Raw genomic sequence first — 16617 nt, 5'->3', positions numbered from 1 at the left:
GGCAGCAGGTGGCATCGTAAATAAGGTGCTGGATTCCAACACGGTCAACTGTGATTTGAATCCTGAAATTGGTGGCTTGCTTTTTCATTTTCTCTCTCTCACTGTGTGTCTGTCTTTCTCCCTGGTGAATGCACATCCCCTATAGTAAATGTTAAAATAACAATAATAAATAAAATAAAATAATTCTTAAAGAAAATTTAGAAGGGTGAGAAACACAACATATTAATATTAAATACTACAGAACTTTACGCCTGTGGTTTTCAACCTGGTTGCACATTAAAATACCTGGGAACTTTTTAAATGATTTAAACCTGGACTCCACACCCAGTAGTGGTGATTCAGTTCGAGAGTGGCAGGGACCCAAAATCTGTACTCATATCATCTTCCCTGGAACAGCTATAGGGGAGCTGCCTGCCAGCCTGTTTGCTCAGAAAGGGCCCATTGTGGCGCCAATACACTGTGAAACCAGTAAGCTACATTTTTATGTTAAATGGCTTTTTTTTTAAAGTTTTTCTATAGGGCATGTACACTAGCTGGAGACAGATAAAGAGAGAATGTGAGAAATCATCTCCCCCAGCAAGGATGACCATACCATCCCTTCTCCTCCATTCTCTCATGCCTTTGGGCATGCACACACATGTACTCACTCACACACATACTCACGCAGGGTGTGGTTTTCTTTTTTTCTTTTTCTTTTTTTAAATGATTAACTTGTTTTATTTCAGATATTGAATCACCAAATAACAATTGCAATCGATGGTTTAAACAGTTCCAGATGATGATTTCAGGAAAGCTTTCTAAAAACTTTACTACTATTCCAGACTTTCTCCCCAGCATTGTATGAGTACCATCAGAACTTAATTTGTTTTCAGATATTCATTTGTAAAGTCACAATTATTTAAAGTAGTCAATAATACGTAGAAAATACACTCTGCTGTGGCTGACACCAATTCTTTTTTTTTTTTCTTCAGAGATTTTTGCTATAGGGCGCATGTGCTTGCCAGAGAGATAGAGAGAGACAGAGAAATAGAAAGAGAGAAATCACTCCCCAAGGGGAATGACCATGCTGTAATCCCTTCTCCTCCATTCTCCTCTCAGGATTTTGGGCATGCACACACAGACACCTGGCATGAGTTTAAAGCTGCCAGGTCTGGGACTCCAACACAGTCGAGACTACGTGGGAGTCCAGCGACGTAACCATTACGCCATCTGCTGGTTTCAGCACCAATTCTTTTAAAGCAACAACTAAGGCAACAGGTGCAGGAGCTGATTGAATCGTGCACTGGAGATACATCACTAGGGTACTTTTCTTCGAAATTGTAGATACTTCGTCAAGTATGATGCAGATTATGGCATTCTCTTTAACAGTGCTCTTAAATGTCTCCATCCTCATTTCTTTCTTTCTTTCTTTCTTTCTTTTTTTTTTTTTTTTTGAGAGGTTTTTGCTATAGGCACACACTCGCCAGAAAGACAGAGAGAGACAGAGAGACAGAAAGCAAGAAATCACTCTACGAGGAGATGACCACGCCACAATCCCTTCTCCTCCATTCTCTTCTCAAGATCTTGGGCACGCATGTACACGCACCTGGCGTGAGTTTAAGCTACCGGGTCCGGGACTCGAATCGCGGTCAACTATATGGGAGCCAAGCTACATAGCCATTACGCCAACTGCTGGTCCACCCATTCTCATTTCTTTTGCAATGTGTTCTGCTATCCTCGTTGCACTGTAGCGTGTATTTAAACAATTGATCTCTCCATTTCTCTCCTGTAATTCTACTGCTCCTTCAATATCAGATAAAGGTCTATTGTTTTAATAAACTGTAAACAATATTAAAAATTTTTATAGTTTTAGCCACTGGGTCTGGGACTCAAACCATGGTCGACTACATGGGCATTCAGTGACAAAGCCATTACGCTAACTTCTGGTCCCACCTTTTAAAATTTCAAGCCATTTATACTGTTCTCTGAACATAAATGCTTGTTTTTCATTCCAAAAATCTGGAAGCACCAGATTATTTCTTTCTTTGATGAACGAGATGGCTTTTCTTCAATAATCGGTTGTTCAGCATATGGTTCCTTCGACTTAGACAATCCACAATGATTTTTGTTCCTCTTGTTCCTCTCTGTGTCTGTTTTTGTTTTCTTCATAGTTAAATACACAATGAACCACTTTGTCATTCTGCATTTCAGGGAATATAACATCACCATGATAGGTGCTAGGCTCTTCTTCATCACCACAAACCAGATCAGTGTATTCAAGAGCAGATCTTGGAGGTCCTTCACTAACAAACTGAATGTCTTCTTCATTTTCATCCGCTGTTGCCGCATGTGTCTCAGCCCAGGTGGAGGGACAGATTCTGTTATCACTGAGCCCGGGTCTCTCATTTCTCCAACAGCCTGACACTACCACGGGTGTTGCTGTTGTGCCACCACCACGATCGCCGTAACTTCCCCTGTACCTTGCACCACCAGGAGGCACTCTGGGTGTGGTTTCCAACCCGCCGGGTCCAGGACTTAAACCATGCAGTTGGCCATGAGGGATCCAGTCACCTCAACCTCCACACCACCTGGTTGGCCCAAGGACTTTTAAAATTAGTAGCTGTCACTTATTTAATTCACATGTTATGTTAAATCAATGCTCAAAAGTCTTGCTCATGTTCTCAGAAAAAAACTATCAAAATTTGTAAGTAAGAGAAGGTTATCAGTTGAAAAAAATTGATATAAAGAAGATTTTTATCTTATTGATTTAAATTTCAGGACATTACCAAGCATTTGGAAAAGCTAGTTGTTATCCAACGTTTTGTAGGTAAAAACCCTGGTAAGTTAATTTTCTTAAATTCTCCTGACAATTTTTTCATCTTCTCCGTGTCTCAAAACAAACCATAAATCAAGGTGCGCAAGGATTTAGAGGATCACATTTCCCTAATACTTCTCCCGAAAGGCATGGCAGAGTGGAGAGAACGGTCAGGCTGCATGTGCTCCTGGGCTTAGCTGCCGGGTCCCCCCCACCCCCCATGGCTTCCAGCAAATTCTTAAGCTTTTCCCATCCAGATAATTCGTAAACACCATGGACAACATCTCCCATGGACAACACCAACAATGCTCCAGGTCCTTCAAAAACCACAGAGAAAACACATATGTCTCAGACACACTTAATTACCCAAACTACTCCATAACTGAGAGTAGTGTAAGCCAACAGAAAATGATCAGCTCTAAAGTAAATACCTGACTGCTAAAGACATTTTATATATATAATAGGTGTGTGTGTGCACACACATATATATACACACATATATATGTGTATGTATGTTATATATATATATATATATATGTATATATATATATACTGGGTATCAGAAAAGTTGTGACACATTTTTGCATAGGAAAACACAGAAAAATACGTCATGAGTTTCCCAATGACCCAATACTTATATACACATTATATACTTTATATAGATACATATATGTATATATGTACATGTATATACACTATACTTACACTAATATGCATATACACTATACACATGTATAATATGTGTATATATAATATGTATACATATATATAGGATTAATGATCTATAGCAGAAGTCTCTAAACTTTCTCAGCTCATAATGCCCTAAGCATCTCAGTAATTTTTTCATGGCACCCTAGTAGGCCAGTATGAACATTTAAATTTTTACTACCAGGTTCAAGCAAATACAAATATTTAGTAGCTATTTCAAAATAATACACAAAAATTGGAGAAAAATTAATTTTCTTTTGCTATAGAGTGCATGTACTCACTGGAGAGAGAGGAGAAAGTGAGAAATCATTATGCTGTAATTCCTACTCCTCCATTCTCCTCTCAGCGTTTTAGGTATGCACACACATGTGCCCAACATGTTTTTTAAGCCACTGGGTCCAGGGCTTGAACCGTGTAGCTGGTCACGTAGGATCCAGCAGCCTTAACCTTCTTGCCATCTCCTGGTCCCTTCTTGTAAGCATTTTTAAAATTTATTTACTTACATTGATTTGCTACACATCATTATAGCATACAAAATGAGATTTTCCATCCAGAATACACTGTATATTGGCTTGATCAAGCACATCAACATACATGTTATTGTCAACGAACAATTTTCCATTACTTGTTTCCTGTATATTTTGCTTTTTTTCCCATCCTTGATTCCCTACCTCTCACCCTCTGCCATCTCCCGTCCTCCTATCACACTGTCTCTGGTATCCATGGTTGCTTTCTATGTCTTTTCCCTCCCACATTTTTTATTGATTCACTAAAGATCTTAATTAATCTAAATATTTTCAATAGCAAGTGCAGCTGATATATACATATCCATGAACAGAAGTCTGACTTTAGGCATAAACCTCAGTGAGTAGAATGAACATATTATAAAGTGGCACGTAGCTGGGGTTGTATAGCTTACTGCAGTCATCAAATAGGCATTTTTAATGCATTTCTTTTTTATTTCAAGAAAAAGTTTTCATGGTTTCTTTTTCTGAAACATTTTTTAAAAAATTAATTAATTTGGGAACCAGCAGTTAGTATAATTGCTATGTCACTGGACTCCCACGTAGTTGACCGCGGTTCATGTCCCGGACCCGGTGGCTTAAAACTCACACCGGGCGTGTGTACGTGTGTGCCCAAGATCCCGAGAGGAGAATGGAGGAGAAGGGATTGCGGCGTGACCATCCCCCCTGGTGGGGGGTGATTTCTCACTGTCTGTCTCTATGTCTTTCTCTGTCTGTCTGGCGAGCGCACGCGCCCTATCGTGAAAAACCTCTCCAAAAAAAAAATTCATTAATTTACATTCATTCCCTAAGCATCATCACAGCATACAAAATATGATTTCCCATCCAGACTATACTGCATAGTGGCTTAATCAATAATTTTCCATTTCTAGTTTCATAAATATATATACACATACATATATATTTTTTTAATATATTTACCCTTATGTCTGACCCTCTGCCCTTTCCCACCCTCTTCTCACACTATCTCTGGTGTCTACAGTTGTCTTCCGTTCCCTTCCCCCCATATTATATTGATCACACAATTTCTTAAATAATCTACTTTCACCCCTGGGGGGTGATTTCTAGCTTTCTGTCTCTCTGTCTCTCTCGGTCTGTCTGGTGAGTGCACATGCCCTGTAGCACACATTTCTCCAAAAAAAATTTTTTTTTATAAAGGAAAACTTACAAAAAAAATGAGAAGACAGAGACAGAGTCAGTGACAGAGAGAAGGCTTGAGGGGCTTCCTACCACTCGAGTTTGTGAGCTGGAGGCTGAATTATTGGTAGAAAAAAATCTTCATTTCTCTTTTTTCCCTGAAATCATTAGTTCTCAGGAGCCATGAAGGTTTCTTCTTCGGGAGGCCCTCGTAAGCATTTTTTAGGAAAAATGCTTAAAATACTTAAAATTTTTAAATATTGATGTGTCTCTTGGGCACTGCACTTCTCCAACCTGAATCTGATAGGATGCTGCCACCTTCACATCATGTACCCTGGTGATCTTTACATGGTATTTGACTTTCATCACAGCAGACACTAAAACTCAGCTTTGCAAAGACCTGATATCATTGAAAATGTGAGCCACTTTGAGCTGTTCTCAACATCTCAAGCCCGGCTCTCTCACTCCTTCAAAAGTGGTAAGACAAAGGTATGCCTTCCTTTCTTGGTTTTACTGTTGTGAGAAAAGATTGGGATAAGTATAAAAGAGGTCACTAAAATTGTAAAGCACAAGGGGACCAGCATGTGGCATGGTGATTAAAGTGCTGGACACTCCCACATGGCTGACCACAGTTCAAGTCCTTGACCTGATGGCTTGCTTTCTCACTTTCCTTCTCTCTCTCTGGTCAAATTAAATGAATGAATAAATAAAAATTTTTTTAAATTGTAAAGCACAATAACAATGTGCATTCTTACTTCCAGTAATAATTTATTAAAAATAATAAACTAAAATAGATCATAAGACAATGGAGTTAGGAAATTCAATACTAATATCTCGAAAATTATCATCCTTTAAATCTTGCTACTCAGTGTACTTCTAGGACCAGCCTCAGATGAGAGTGCATAAGAAATGCAGATAGTCAGTGGAGCCAGAAGGTGGTGTGGTTGTTGGGGATGCTGGAATCCCACATGGCTGACTCTGGTTTGAGACCTGGACCTGGTGGCTTACTTTCTTGCTTTCCCTTTCTCTCTCTCTCTCTCTGTCTGTCTCTCTCTGGTCAAATAAAAAAATAATAACAACAAATGGAATTAAATAAATAGATAATTCTTAAAAAAAAAAAAAGAAAAAGAAAAAGAAAGAAAGACACACAGACAGGTCCCATCCCAGACTTTCTGAATCAAAATCTACATTTTAACAAAATGAAATGGATGGGGTGATAAAATTCCATGCACATTATATTAAAAAATCATTTTTTATTTTATTTTATTTATTTACTTATTTTGAGACAGATTTTTGCTATTGGGTGTTTACACTCACTGGAGAGACAGAGAGACAGAAAGCAAGAAATCACCTCCACCCTCACCAGGGGATATGACCATGCTGCAATCCCTTCTCCATTCTCCTCTTGGGATTTTGGGTGTGCACACACATGTGCCCAGTGTGAGTTTTAAGCAGTTGGGTGCGAAACTTGAACCATCGTTGACTACATGAGAATCCAGCAACATAGTCATTATACCATCTACTGGTCCCATATTTATTTATTATTTTCTAAAAATTTGACGAGAGAGAGAGAGAAAGTAAGAAAGCAAGCCACCAGGTCTGGGGCTCAAACTGTGGTCAGTCATGTTGGAGTCCAGCACTTTAACCACCATGCCATCTGCTGGATCATATATCTATATATATATATATTTTAAGAGATATTTTTGCTGTAGGGCTCATGTGCCTGCTGGAGAGACAGAGAGAGAAAGAGAAAGGGAAAAATCACCCTCCTAGGGGATGGTCACATCACAATCCCTTCTCCTCCAAACTCCTCTTAGAATTTTGGGCATGCATGCATGTGCCTGGTGTGAGTTTCAAGCCTCTAGGTAAGGGAGTCAAACTGCAGTCAGTCATGCAGCAGTTCAACACCTTAACCCTCACTATGCCACCTGCTGGTCCCACAAATTACATTTTAAAAAATAGGAAAGTAAAGAGCAATTTCCAGCTAATTTTATGAGGCCAGTATAACCCTGACACCAAACTCAAGATATCATAAGAAAACAAGACTACAGAGGTCCAGCCCATGGCATGGTAATTAAGGTGACAAGATCCCATATGGTCAACTGCACAGTTTGAGTCCTGGACCCAGCATCTTGAGAATCATGCTAGGCACTTGAGCATGTGCCCAAACTCTGAACAGGAAAGAGAGGTGGAGGAGAAGGGATTGTGTATTACCATCTTCATGGTGGGTGCTTTCTCACTTTCTCTGTCTCTCCCCAGCTAGCATACATGTCTTCTGGGAAAAGTTAAAGAAGAAAAGAAGACTAGAGACAAATATCTCTCATGATCATGGATGCAAAAATCCTTAACAAAATATTGGGAAATCAAATCCAACAATATAGAAAAAGGAATTGTGGTGTTTTTCAAATATATCCACAAGTACGTGGACACTCAGCTCCCTTCAAACTATAAAGTCTTATTTCCTTCTTAATAATTGGATAGACTTAATGACTTGCTATTAATGAAAAAAAAAATGTGGAGGAAATGACAGTGTTAGGATTCCAAGAGAAGATCATAAACAGCACTGTGGCTTTTTTTTTTTTTTCTCCTCTTTTTCTTGAATCATTCTATTTAGGGGAAAGTAGTTATTATGACATCACTACATTCCAACAGCCCAATGGAGAGGTTGAACTGAGGCCCCCTGCCAACAACCAGCAAGAAACTGAGTCCTCCTGCCAAGAGCCACGTGAGTGAGCCATCCTGAAATTGAATCCTCGAGGCCCAAACAAGTCATCAGATTACTGCATCCCTGGTTGACATCTTTTTTCTTTCTTTCCTTTTTTTTTTTTTTAATTGAGCTGAAATTTATGTAACATAAAATCAACCATTTTAAAATGTGTAATTTACTGGCATTTAATACATTCACAAATACAACCACCACTTCTATCAAATTCCAAAACCATTTATCAATCCTCCCCACAAAATCCCTTTCCCATTAAACAGCCACTCCCCATCCCTACTCCTCTCATTCCCTAGCAACCACCAATCTGCTTTCTGCCTCAATGAATTACTCATTATGAAGACTTCATATATTGAAATGATACAATATGTGATCTCTTGCATCTGACTTTTTGTCACTTAGAATAATGCTTTTGGAGCTTATCCGCATGATTGCATGTCTCAGTATTTCTTTCCTTTCCGTAGCTGAATAATAAGCATGTGCACATTTTATTTGATATACATTTGGGTTATTTTTATCTTTTGGTGGCTGTGAACAGTGTTTCTATAAACATTTGTGAGCAAATATTCATATGAGTAGCTCTTTTGTTTCTTTGGGGTATATCGCTACAAGGAGAATTGTTAGGTCCTGTGATAATCCTATGTTTGACTTTTTGGAAAACTGCTAAACTATTTTTGACACCAGTTTTATCATTTTATATTCTCACCAGTAATGTCTCAACTTCCTATTTCCTTTCTTCTTTCTTTCTTTCTGGCTCTTCTAGTTCCTTCTTTCTTTTTCTTTCTTTCTTAATGTGGCCATGCTTGTGGATGTGAAGTGGTTATTATTATGGTTTTGATTTGCACATACCTAATGACTGATGATGTTGAGTATCTTTTCATTTGCTTATAGGCCATTTATTTTCCTTGAAAGAACATCTATTTAAGTCCTTTGCCTACTTCTTTCTTTCTTTATTTATTTTGGTATTCTTTTGCCACAGGGTACATGCACTCACCAGAGAGAGAGAGAGAGAGAGAGAACATGAGAAATCACTCCTTAGGGGGGATGGCCATGACACAATCTCCTCTCTTCTATTCACCTCTTGGGATTTGTGCCAGGATGATTTTCAAGCTGCCAGGTTGGAACTCAAACCGCAGTCAGCTATGTGGGAATCCAGCTCACTAATCACCATGCCATCTGCTGATCCAGTCCTCTGCCCAATTTTAAACTGTGGGAGGTTCTTTTTGTTGTTGTGTTTTAGAAGTTTTCGTTAAATTCTGAATATTAATTGCTTATTGAATACAGGCTTCAAGAATATTTTCCCATTCTGTCAGACGCCTTTTTTTTTTTTTAGAGGTTTTTGCTATAGGGCGTGTGCACTCGCCAGACAGACAGAGAGAGACAGAGAGACAGAAAGCAAAATATCACCTTCCAGGGCAGATGGCCACTCTGCAATCCCTTCTCCTCCATTCTCCTCTCAGGATCTTGAGCACACACACACACACACGCACCCGGCGTGAGTTTAAGCCAACAGGTCCAGGATTTGAACCATGGTCGACTACATGGGAGTTCAGCAACATAGCCATTACGCTAACTGCTGGTCCCTCAGTTGCCTTTTTAAACTCTGTTGGTAATATCTTTTGCTGCACAAAATTTTACACATTTCTTCTTATGCGTAGTTTTACATAATTTGATCTGAATGTGCGTTGGTGTAATTTTCTTCATATTTCTTGGTCTTGAGTTTGATAAGCTTCTTGGGTCCCTGGGTTTGTATTAACGTTTTGTATAAACTTGAGAACATTTCAGTCATTGTTTCTTCAACTGCTTCTTTATTATTTCTTCTATCCTCCCTTCATTTCAGAGACTTAATTTCACATATATTTTTCTCCTTGAAATTATCCCACAGCCAACCGTTGCTCTTTTTTCCTTTTTAAACTCTTTTTTCTACGTGTCTCATTACGAATAGTTTCTATTCTTAGGTATTCAGAACCACTCTGTAGTGTCAAATCTTCTGTTAATTTTACCCAGAGTATTTTTTATTTTTGCCATTGTAATTTTCTTCCCTGGATATTCAATTTGGGCCCTTTCATATAAAGAATTAAGGGATTCCCTTCCTCATGTCACCATGTCACTTCACTTTAGAGTCTCTCTCTTTTTGGCCTTCAAAAGTCTACATTCCCAGTTCTTATTGTTTGAAATTATGGTGTTTTCTCAAAATTTTTGATGCCCACATTACTTTACAGTTCCATGACCAGGGTACCGTCCTCAGAGCTAAGCCATGAGAGAGAAACATAAAATAAAAAATCCTTGTACACTTGTTGAATAATAGTGATCCGTTTTCATGGATATTTTGATACAAAAGGTAGGATTTCTAATTATATATTATTTTTAAGAACTATTTTATTTAACTTTATTTATTATTATTATTATTACTTTCCAGTTTGATCAGAGAGAGAGAAGAAAAATGAGAAAACAAGCTGCCAGGTCCAGCACTTGAAGCCTGGTCAGCCATGTGGGAGTCCAGTGCCTTTAACCACCACATCACCTGCCAGCCCCAGGATTTCTATTTATTTTTATTCACATTTTGAGTTCACGTTTGTTACAATGGATGAGCGACTCATTGACATGTTATTAACTAAAGTGCACATTTTACATCAAGGGTTACTGTTTGCGTAATACAAAACACAGAACTGTATGTTTTTGGCAAATGCGTAACGACTTGTATCCATGATTCGTTTATATTTTTTATGTACATTGTCATATTAGATTTGCTGATAATTTTTGAGAGATTCTTACATCTACGTTCAAGAGAAACATTATTATATTATTTTCTTTTAAAGAGGTTTTAGACTTCTTTAATTTTATTTATCATTATTATTATTTGAACTTGCTGCAGGACACACACACTCACCAGAGACACACACACACACACAGAGAGAGAGAGAGAAGGAAAGAGAGAAAGCAAGCCGCCAGTTCCGGGACTTGAACCATGATCAGCCATCTGGGAGTCTAGTACCTTCACCACACCACCTGCTGGCCATTATAATTTTATTTTCTTGAAATGTTTTTGTCTGGTTATGGTTTAGGATCATGTAGGCCTTATAGACTATGTTAGAAAGTGTTCCTTTTGCTTCTGTTTTCGGGTATAAAATGTAGAGAATTAGTATCCCTTCATCTTTAGATGTTTGGCAGAATTGACCAGTGAAACCATCGACGCCTGGTGCTTTCTGTTTGGGAAAGTAATTCATTGTTGCTTCAGTTTCCTTAATAGTTGTAGGACTATTCTGATCATCTGCTTCTCTTTGTGTTGAGTTTTGGTAGGCTGTCTTTCATCGAATCGGTCCATTTTATCTGTTTTAAGTTGTCAAGTTCATGAACACAGAATTGTTCATAACTTCCCTTTATTATACGTTTACTGTCCACGGGATTAGTAGTGATAGCTCTCTTTTGTTTTCAGTATTAGTCATTTTTGTCTTTTCTCTTTTTTTCTTCTTTAGTTGGTTAGGGTTTTATCAACTCTATAGAACTTTTCATAGAAGCACCTTTCAGTTTTGTCGATTTCCTCCATCTTCTGTTTTCTATTGCATTGGTTTCTCTTTTGACTTTATTATTTCTTTTCTTCTATTTATTTTGGATTTAATTTGCTCTTGTTTTTTTATTTTTTTCTATTTTCCTAAAGTAAAATTTTGATTTTGGATTGTTCTTCTCTAATATACTCTAATATACTCATTCTATACATTTTCCTCGGAGCAGCACTTTCGGTGTATCTCACCAATTTTTGATATGTTGTGCTTTCCTTTCCATTTAGTTAGAAGTGTTTTCAAATTTCTTTTGAGAGTTTTTCTGATCCACAACCTACATATTAGTCACTTATTTAAGTAGGTAGTTAGTTTTGCTCTAAGGCACATATGCTTGCGCAAGAGATATAGAGAGTGAGAGAGAGGGGAAGTGAGAAATCACCCCGCAGGGAGGATGGCTATGCCACAATCCCTTCTCCATTCTCCAGGATTTGGGCACACATGCACCTTGCATGTTTTCAAGCTGCCAGGTCCAAGACTTGAACTACACAGTCTGTCATGTGGGATCTACCCACCTTAACCTCCCTGCCACCTGCTAACCAACTCATGTATTATTTAGAAGTATATGGGTTTTTTTCCTTCTGTTTTTGATTCATGATAGCGTGTATGTGCGTGCATGAGAGAGAGGAGAGGAAAGAAGCATCCTGCCGAGGGCTTGGTCATTGCCACAATTCCCTTCCTCCAGTTCTCCAGCCCACCATGCCCCTGGCATGTTTTCAGACAAACCGGTCTAGAGGCTTGAACTGTAGTTGACACGAGGCTTCTTCCAGCTCCACAGTACAGTACACTACTAACTGCATCTCTGAGGGAGGCTGAGCCTGGAAGTGTGTATGTATGTGTGTTCTTTGTTTTGTTTTGTTTTTGCCTTAGGGCACATGCGCTCATCTGAAAGACACAGTGAGAGGAAAAGCGAGAAACCACTTTCCCAAGGGAGATGGCTACACCACAATGCCTTCCCCTCCTGAGATTTTGGGCATGAATTTTAAACTGCTAAATCTGGGACTCTAACTGTGGGAGTTCAGCACCATAACCACTACGCCACCTGCTGGCCTCAGAAGTGTTGTCTAAACTCCAATATTTTGGATTATCCAAATCTCTTTCCACTGCTGATCTCTAGTTTAATTCTGGCAGGGTCTGAGAGCACACATTATATGGCTTGTATTCGTTTAAAGTTGCTACGGTGTGTTTCATGGTTCTGAATGTGGTCTGTCTTGGTGAATGTTCCACTTGAGCCTTTGAGGAATGTGCACTCTGCTTAGTTGGGTAAAATACGCAGTAAACGTCGATTAGATGCAGCTGATTGATAATTCTGCTCAGTTCAACTATATCCTTACTGGCAGAAGGGTCTATACATTACTGATAGAGGGATATAGAAGTCTCCAACTATTACAGGGAGTTAGTCTGTTTTTCCTGCAGTTCTATTAGTTTTACCTTTCATATTTTAATACTCCGTTGTTAGATAACAAGGAAGGGTTGTTATGTCTTCTTTGAGAAATGACCCCTTTATTGTTCAATAATGCCTCCATTATCACTGATAATGTCCCTTGCTTTGAAATTTGTTTCATCTGAAATTAATATAGTTACTTCACTTTCTTTTGATTAATGTTAATTTGTCTCATTCCCACCCTTTACTTTTTTTCCCCTCACTGTGAACTAAAAGAATTTATGACTGTACTTTCAACTTAAAAGTTTATAAGAATAAAAATGTGCAGGGAACACAGCTTAAATTCAGTAGGTTCAAATGTGCCTCCTTATACAAACCTAAAATTTACTGCGTGAAATTCAAAAAAATTTTTGAAAGACCTAGAATAAATGTACTTCCAATAAAGAATCAACACTGCTTCACATGTTTTATTTTGTTGTACATTCTTGTAGAACCAGGTTCATTTTTCCAGTTTTGTAGAAAAATAGATGTTCCAGCCACCATTTACTTACTGTCTAGTCTTTAAGACCAAGCAATATGTTTCCCTGCAAAGGTGAATTAAGTCTCATGACTAACTCATTTTTTTAAAATGTTTGTGGGTTTTATTTATTTTATTTTATTTTATTTATTCATTCATCTATTTTTTAGTTTGACCACAGAGAGACAGAGGGTGAGAGTGAGAGAGAGAGGAAGTGAGAAAGCAAGCCACCAGATTCAGGACTTGAACCCTGGTCAGCCATGTGGGATTGTTCAGCGCCTTAACGACCACGCCACCCGCTGGTCCCGACTAACTCATTTTTAAAAATTCTTTAAGACAAAGAAATAACTTTTGGGACCAGCAGTTAGCGTAATGGCTATGTCACTGGACTCCCACGTAGTTGACCGGGGCTCGAGTCCCGGACCCAGTGGCTTAAACTCACGCCAGGCACGTGTGCGTGCGTGCCCAAGATCCCAAGAGGAGAATGGAGGAGAAGGGATTGTGGCATGGCCATCCTCCCTGGGGGGTGATTTCTCACTTTCTATCTCTATGTCTCTCTCTGTCTGGCTGGCTAGTGCACGCGCCCTATAGCAAAAACCTCTCAAAAAAAAAAAAAGAAATAACTTTTTTTTTTAACTCTCAAAGCATAGTATTTCAACAACAGCAGCCAACATGGGGTTTTAGCACGCTATCCCCTAAATAAAGCACTGTCCTTGAAAGAAAGGAGTGGTGGGGCCAGCAGGTGGCATGGTGGTTAAGGGCGCTGGACTTCCTCATGGGAAAGAAAGAAAGAAAGAGAGAGAGAGAGAGAGAGAAAGAAAGAAAGAGAAAGAAAGAAAGAAAGAAAGAAAGAAAGAAAGAAAGAAAGAAAGAAAGGAAGAAAGAAAGGAAGAAAGGAAGGAAGGAAGGAAGGAGTGGCAGTCAGACATCAATGCCAAACTTGGAATGATTAGGTCATAAACACGGCACTTAACAAAAGGTAGCTTATTAGGATACTCCACTTAAGAAGTGGTTACTTTTTGTCTCTCTTTTACCCTCTTCTCAAAACAAAAACAAAAAGGGACCAGCAGTTAGCGTAATGGCTATGTCGCTGGACTCCCACATAGTCGACCGCGGTTCGAGTCCCGGACCCGGTGGCTTAAACTCACGCCGGGCACATGTGCGTGCGTGCCCAGGATCCCGAGAGGAGAATGGAGGAGAAGGGATTGCGGCGTGGCCATCCCCCCTGGGGGGTGATTTCCTGCTTTCTATCTCTCTGTCTCTCTCTGTCTGTCTGGCGAGCGCACGCGCCCTATAGCAAAAACCTCTCCAAAAAAAAAAAAATCAAAAACAAAAACAAAAACAAACAAAAAAAAGTCTTTAAAAATACCCCTTATATGTAAGCTTATGAAATTTCAGAAATGCCTTGTACCCAAAAGAAGTGTTAAAAAAAAGAAAAAAACAAAACAAACAAACAAACCTGTGCTAACACCTCTTACAATTCATATACTTATTTTGTATTATGCAAGAGTTCTTACATTCAGTAGCTCTCTGGTTTAAGACGACCCCTGCCTCCTTCACTTACAAAATGCTTTCTACCCCTTGAAGGACAAAGATCTCTGAGTTGTTTGGAAATTATTCCAGCCTGAAAACATTCTTCTACAAATCGCTCAAGCACAGAGTATGAATGTGGCACATCCAGGTTAATATCTGGAATTTCATTATAAATTCTCTCATAACCTCTTTTCATTTAGTCTACAGTAATGGTAGAAGACTTCCAGAGGGATTTTAATCAATGCCAAATCATCTTAAATGTACTTTCTCCAGTTGACCCTAAAACCATTACAATGACTTCATATACAAGCTCATGGTGAAAATGAGGTACTTCCAGTTCTCTAAGACAATGTTCGGCTTCAGATATGGCTCCAGACAGTAAGTACTCTTTCGGCAGCATGTCAATCTCTTTCACAAGGTGATTGACCGACTGCTGCCCACCGCCAGAGCCCCACACACTGTCTTGACGCTTTCCACCTTTGGACATACTGAGGAGCACAGTAGCCTTATCCGGAACAGCTCTGGTCTATACACAATCTACAGTTCCTTTGTAACTATCAATATAGGTATTACATAAAATTCCATCTCCAACGGCTCTAGCAATAAACTGGCCCACCAACTGTGGTGCTCTAGGAGTATCCATTGCTAATTCAGGTAGATTTTTCAATAGCTTATCAAATGATTTTTCCACATCATTTGTGCTCATTACTGTCCCACAAAGGTCAGAAAGAAGTTTAGATGTCATTTCTCTATGACTAGCCAGCCTTTCCTTCCAATGCTAAGGACACTGCCAAAACAGGTACTCCGCTTTTCATTTCACCAAGATTTAAATCTCTCAGCATTTCCACAACTTTATTAAAATCTCCTGTATGATCGGTGTTAAAGTCTTCTCAAATGCCCTTTCATCCAAAGGCAAGACTACAGTTTCATAAACACAGTTCTCCTGGTCATCATCATAGTTAGGATCTTTCACATCCACCTCCTCCACATCATATACCTGTCCAGGTGTACCCCAAACACCTTTGCCTCCTGCACCACCTTTCTTTGGTAGTCCCCTTCCTTTCCCAGATCTGTATTGCCCATCTAGCAACCTTCCCTTTGGACCGGCTGGTACAGATACTCCACTTCTAAGGGCTTCACCTGACAGAATCACCTCTGCCGGAGTCCCAGGATGAGTTTGTCCGTAGTTGTCTTTTTACCTTGGCATTGTTTCTAGCTTCATTAATGTAGGATGTTGAAATCCGATTTCCATTTATTTCATTCTTTATTTCCTCACTCCCAGCATTATCTTCATCACCTGAAAAAGAGAGTCACTTAAATTATCAGGATCTGTGGGGCTTACATTCAGTATCTGTTCATTTTCTATGTCCATCGTCTCTTAATTCCACTAGCACTGATTAAACGAGTTACCAAACGGAAGTCTTCCTTAAGGATACCTCGGGCTACCACTGCTGCTCGTCTAGGTCCTTGTGCCCCCCCGCCCCCGCCCCCGCTCCCCAGCCTCTGCCGCCGCTCAGCGCCCCAACACTTTACTTTTTTTTTAAAAAAGGATTTATTTATTTTTAATTTTATTTGTTTTCATTATTCTTCAATTTTGACCAGAGAGAGATAGACAGAGAAAAAAGGGAGCATGAGAAAGCAAGCTGCCAGGGCTGGGACTTGAACTGTGGTTGCCCATGTAGGAGTCCAGTGCCCCAACCACCACACTACCTGCCGGCTCCAACAGCCCTTTACTTTTAATTCA

At 39.3% G+C, this 16617-nt stretch overlaps 1 protein-coding gene and 1 pseudogene across 1 annotated transcript; both read right to left on the bottom strand.

Annotated features, from left to right (window-relative positions):
- Positions 1-702: 702 nt before the first annotated feature.
- KIAA1586 (KIAA1586 ortholog) lies at positions 703-2385 on the bottom strand (the record flags this gene model as incomplete). Its single annotated transcript, XM_014582172.1, is given in 9 exon segments — positions 703-860; positions 863-965; positions 1226-1395; positions 1681-1808; positions 1810-1843; positions 1933-2016; positions 2019-2172; positions 2174-2337; positions 2340-2385. Coding segments are annotated over 9 exon segments (1041 nt in total), but the record flags the coding sequence as incomplete, so codon positions are not given.
- A 12445-nt stretch (positions 2386-14830) lies between these two features.
- LOC102467725 (programmed cell death protein 4-like) lies at positions 14831-16245 on the bottom strand (annotated as a pseudogene).
- Positions 16246-16617: the final 372 nt, after the last annotated feature.

This window comes from Tupaia chinensis, unplaced genomic scaffold, assembly GCF_000334495.1.
Source record: "Tupaia chinensis unplaced genomic scaffold, TupChi_1.0 Scaffold142716_1, whole genome shotgun sequence".
Taxonomy (NCBI): domain Eukaryota; kingdom Metazoa; phylum Chordata; class Mammalia; order Scandentia; family Tupaiidae; genus Tupaia; species Tupaia belangeri.
This window is presented reverse-complemented; position numbering and strand designations above follow the sequence as displayed.